This window comes from Zingiber officinale, chromosome 3B (genome assembly GCF_018446385.1).
Source record: "Zingiber officinale cultivar Zhangliang chromosome 3B, Zo_v1.1, whole genome shotgun sequence".
NCBI lineage: Eukaryota > Viridiplantae > Streptophyta > Magnoliopsida > Zingiberales > Zingiberaceae > Zingiber > Zingiber officinale.
Window position 1 is genome coordinate 127,797,824 of NC_055991.1, and position 5,146 is coordinate 127,802,969.

At 42.8% G+C, this 5,146-nt stretch overlaps 1 protein-coding gene across 1 annotated transcript; it reads left to right on the plus strand.

Annotated features, from left to right (window-relative positions):
- The first annotated feature begins 759 nt into the window (after nt 1-759).
- LOC121967658 (silicon efflux transporter LSI2-like) lies at nt 760-3,669 on the plus strand. Its single transcript, XM_042518014.1, has 3 exons — nt 760-2,191; nt 2,265-2,454; nt 3,250-3,669. The coding sequence occupies exons 1-3, from the start codon at nt 1,004-1,006 to the stop codon at nt 3,516-3,518; spliced, it is 1,647 nt and encodes a 548-aa protein (XP_042373948.1). The 5' UTR covers nt 760-1,003; the 3' UTR covers nt 3,519-3,669.
- The last annotated feature ends 1,477 nt before the right edge of the window (nt 3,670-5,146 follow it).

The window sequence follows — 5,146 nt, forward strand, 5'->3', positions numbered from 1 at the left end:
GAAGTAGACTTTAAGACAAGAGGCCAAAGTTGCAAAGAAGAGTTAAGTGAGTCGTGATGGTCCGAGTGCGAGAGAAATTTACTTGGGAAGGGGAACCCTAGGCTTAGGGTTGTACCAGTCGACTGGTACTGGGATCAGTTGACCGGTGGTGAGCACAGAGAGGTTCTGTGTCCGAAACGACTGGGATCAGTCGACTAGTAGAGAGTCGTTGGACTGACATCAGTCGACTGGTAATGGTAAAACAGCAGAGCTATTTTCTTCCAAGCTCTATAAGAAGGAGCTTGGGATGGCCAACCAAGGTGACGAAATTACACTTGGATAAAGTCTAATTAGTAGTCACTAAGTGCTCAAGGTCCTCTTGTGTCCAAGTGTTCTTGGTGAGTGTTGTGGTGAGGTTTCTCCACCCACAAGGAGGTTTGAGCTAGTCGGAATTTTCGGAGACTAATCCACCAACGAATTGATCGATCGTCTACCTTACGGACAACCGTAGAGTAGGAACAAGTTATCTCCGAACTATGTAAATAAATGTATTAGTGATTTACATTTATTTCTTATTTATATTTATATTTATATTTGTTATTATATTTTCACTTGCGCATATTTAAGAAGCCAAGGATTTGAGGACACCCTATTCAATTCCCCTTCATTGGCCGTAAGATCCTCCTACACTCTTTTATATAGAATTTACCTCCCAATAATTGCAGCATTATTATTGGTGGTCTAGCAGTGTTTTAATGTCTATACAAGCAAACAAAAAAATTACAACTTTTCTATTTTTCATTTTGGCCTGAGAGCTTTGCGTTATGTGGAGAGATCATTTCGTAAGAACGCTCTCCCTCTGTGATTCAACATCCTTCTGCATTGTATCGATCATTGCACGATTGGCTTCACAGTAATGTCGGTTGATCGATCGTATCAGTTGTCGGCATCAGCAGCAGATGCTCTTTTTTCCCGTTAGAATATATAAGAGTGAGGGAGTGTGAGAGAGAGTGATTGTGTGAAGATGGTGACGGCGGCGGCTGCAAAGGTTGTTCTAGGCTCGATTGCGTTCGGAATATTCTGGATTTTGGCAGTATTTCCGGCGGTGCCATTCCTCCCCATTGGCCGGACTGCCGGCTCCCTCCTCGGCGCTATGCTCATGGTGATCTTCCGCGTCATCCCGCCGGAGGAGGCCTACGACGCCATCGACCTCCCCATTATCGGCCTCCTCTTCGGTACCATGGTCGTGAGCGTCTTCTTGGAGCAGGCCGACATGTTCAAGCACCTCGGCAAGCTGCTCTCCTGGAAGAGCCGCGGCGGCAAGGACCTGCTCCTCCGCGTCTGCCTAGTCTCATCCGTTTCCAGCTCCCTCTTCACTAACGACACCAGCTGCGTCGTGCTCACCGAGTTCATCCTTAAGCTCGCCCGTCAGAACAACCTCCCGCCCCAGCCCTTTCTCCTCGCACTCGCCTCCAGCTCCAACATCGGGTCCGCGGCGACCCCCATCGGCAACCCCCAAAACCTCGTTATTGCCGTGCAGAGCGGCATCCCCTTCGGCAAGTTCCTCGTCGGACTCTTCCCCGCCGTCCTCGTCGGAAGCCTCCTCAACGCCGCCATCCTCCTCTTCTATTTCTGGAAAATTCTGTCTGTGGAGAAGGACGAGGAAGTGGCCTCCACCGTCGGAGAAATGGTGGCGGAGGACGACATGACCCTGCACCGCTTCTCCCCCGCCACCATGTCGCACCTCCCCTCTTTGCATTCCCAGCCATTTGGGTCCACCCTCCCCTCCTTGTCCGGAAAATTCGGCTCCGTCAGCAGCGTTCGTGGCAGGGCTAAAAGCGTCGACGTTGATGTGCAGACTCCATCAAGCTCGGGAATTGAGTCCTTACGGACCTCGAACGTGTCGAAGGAGACGGCAGAACTCGCCGGGACCTCGCAGAGAGAGAAGGGCGTGGCGTCGAAGAGGGTTCCCAAGACTTACAGCTACCAAAGCCGCAGCTTCAGAGGAGAGTCCTCTGTGCTTTCTCTCGACTCCGAGGAAAACGTCGTGGAGAGATGGAAGAGCATGCTGTGGAAGGCTTGCGTTTACCTTGTAGCTCTCGGGATGCTCGTCTCCCTTTTAATGGGCCTAAACATGTCATGGGCGGCTATTGCGGCTGCCCTTGCTCTGGTGGTGCTCGATTTCAAAGATGCATGCCCTTGCCTTGAGAAGGTAATTCTACTGCTCTTTTCCTACTGGAAGCTTGTGTCTCTCGATGCAAACTCTGATCTATGATCTAAAACAGGTTTCATACTCCTTGTTGATATTCTTTTGCGGGATGTTTATCACTATGGATGGATTTAACAAAACCGGCATACCGAGTGCTTTGTGGGAGTTTGTCGAACCTTATTCTTGCGTTGATAGAGCTAGTGGAATTGCACTTCTTGCCCTGGTCATTCTTTTGCTTTCAAACGTTGCTTCCAATGTCCCTACAGGTATTTTATTTTTATCTAGAGCATGATGCAATGAGTGATTTCCACACTATTTGTTAAGTATTTAGATCGCACGGTTTAGATGTTAGATTTATCAGTATGATAGTTGCATTAAACATTGGGATGACAAAAACTGAAATCTGCTCTTCAAACTAGTTTGGAGTGTAAATGGTTTCAAGTGAAAGGGAGAAAGACTGTTTAGTTTATTTACAGTCCTTGCAAATCGACTCAGTAAATTGATGCTTGGTGCCATATCCTAAGATTTTTTTCCTTCATCCCAGTTAGATATGCTTTAAGAGGGATGAATATCTTAGAGGTTGGTTTTGAGTATGCGTAAGTGGATTTACCAAACAGGCAAACCATGGAAAAGGCCATCCATGCATCTACCTCTACGATTAGTACACTTGAATTTTTTTTAAAAAATAATGGTACTGGATGCATTGAATTGATTCAAAATCGTCCTAGTACAGCTTGAATTTTTATCAGTTCCTCAGTCAAATCTATTATGTTGGCCATCCATTGACCCCACACTGTCCCCCCTTTAGATCTCTCTCATAATTTGAGTTTTGTTCTTTTGCTTTTACATATGATCCTTTTCAGAATCTCCATTCTTTGTTTGTATCTTAATTTCCCCTCAACTAGCTCCTTAGCCTCCCCTAGTAGCTAGCAATCCTTATTAACATCTAACATCCAATCATTTTTCATTTGAAAAAAAAATATATAGAAAAAAAGAGATCATCATGATCCTTTCAACTTCAGGGCTGAATTAAATATCCATTACTGTTTATAATCTTGCAGTTCTCCTGCTGGGTGGAAGAATCGCTGCGTCTGCTGCACTCATTTCTCCTGAAGAAGAGACGCGTGCATGGCTCATGCTTGCATGGGTCAGTACAGTGGCAGGAAACCTCTCTCTTCTCGGATCCGCAGCCAATCTCATAGTCTGCGAGCAAGCTCGCCGAGTTCAATACTTTGCTTACAACCTCTCCTTCTTTAGTCATCTGCGATTCGGCCTTCCTTCGACACTCGTGGTCACTGGGATTGGGTTACTGCTGGTGAGGAGTTATTGATCAGCTCGAATACGCGTCGAAGATCATGACAAAGTAATTAATTAGATTCTTCTTTGTCGATGCCGCATTCAAGAAATTCGATATCCTGTGCTGTAGCGAGAGCTTCATTGTTGAATAATTAAGCATCATATATATTCTTATTGTCGTATTATTTTTTTCCTGCATCGCCAGGCGGTCAGTTGACCGTTCTTGACTTCGTGCACCTCATTATCCACTAGAAACTCAATCTTCTGACAAAAAGTGAACATCATCGCTCAGAACTCGTCGAGGGTTGGCTGGCCCAGTATCATGTTATAGACAGACGGTGCGTCCACCACAATGAAATTTGTCGTCCTCGTCCTCTTCAGCGGCTCTTCTCCGAGCGAAATGGCTAACCATGCTTGGTCGATCGGCAACACTTCATTGCCTATGAATCCATAAAGCGGGGTCGTCATTAGCTGCATTTGAAAGAAATATTTAATGACAGAACTTCGCTTTGAGCGTGAATCATTTTCCTTAAGAAAATTTTACCCCCACTATGTTGCTGTTGGGTTTGATGACAAATTCTCTCCAGGATACTCAAAACAAAATAGAATTTATAGACAGTAAACATATAAATTCCCCCAAGACAATTTAGAGAATGGAAAAGTGATTGCAAGAGAAGATGTTAAAAGGATGTATATATAATGAATGATACAACCTTTGGGAAAGGTTGGGGAGACACCTCATGAAAAGACACTTTAACCATTGCACTTGTTCACCCAGAAATGATTAATTTAAAAAGTTAAAATCCAAATTAAGAGTGTCACTCTTAATTTCAAATTTTAATTTGTGCCCACATGCCCAAATGCCCATCTTTGATTTATATGTATAAATATATTCCATTTGGTCACCAATCAAATACAACAAATTTGATGTACATCCTTTAATAAGCTTATCAAACTTCTCCTTCCTTTTCAATGTGGGACTAAACATATATCATTAATTATATTCAACAATCCCCTACTTAGTTAGTGATATTTGCAATCAAATGTAAAGCTTTATGTATCTAGAAGGTGTCTTTCGACTTAAACCTACTATTAGTATAAATATTTCAAAATCTCATCGAAATATATGGTAGTTAATTAACTTAAACCATAATTTTTATACGATAAGATTGGAAATATCATACACATATAACTTTTGATTTCTCCAATATGTCCACGGTGAGCTTTAGCACCATATTATGGCCTTGTGATTCACAAACACTTATAAAAGTTTTATTCTCAAACCTTTGATAGAAGCAGCACCACTTCTTGTGTTCGCATAGGTGAAAAACCTTTAAAATCTCGTTTAAGAATACTTTATATTCAACCTCTTTTCCATACGTACTGCATTGATTCTAGTACTTGCTACATGTCACTAATAATTTGTTGTTACATGTTAAACCTTTAAAATTGTTGTGCAATAAGAAAGGTAAGGTTCCCATTATTACTGACAAATCAAAATGGTTTTAGACTCATTGCACTTGTAGTGTTTTTTATCATATCTCTTAAGAGTCCTTTTGTTAATGGGTCGGCTAGGTTCTTACTAGACCTAACATAGACAACTGTTATAATACCATCAGAAATTAGTTGTCTAATATATTCATGTCTCAAGGCAATATGTCT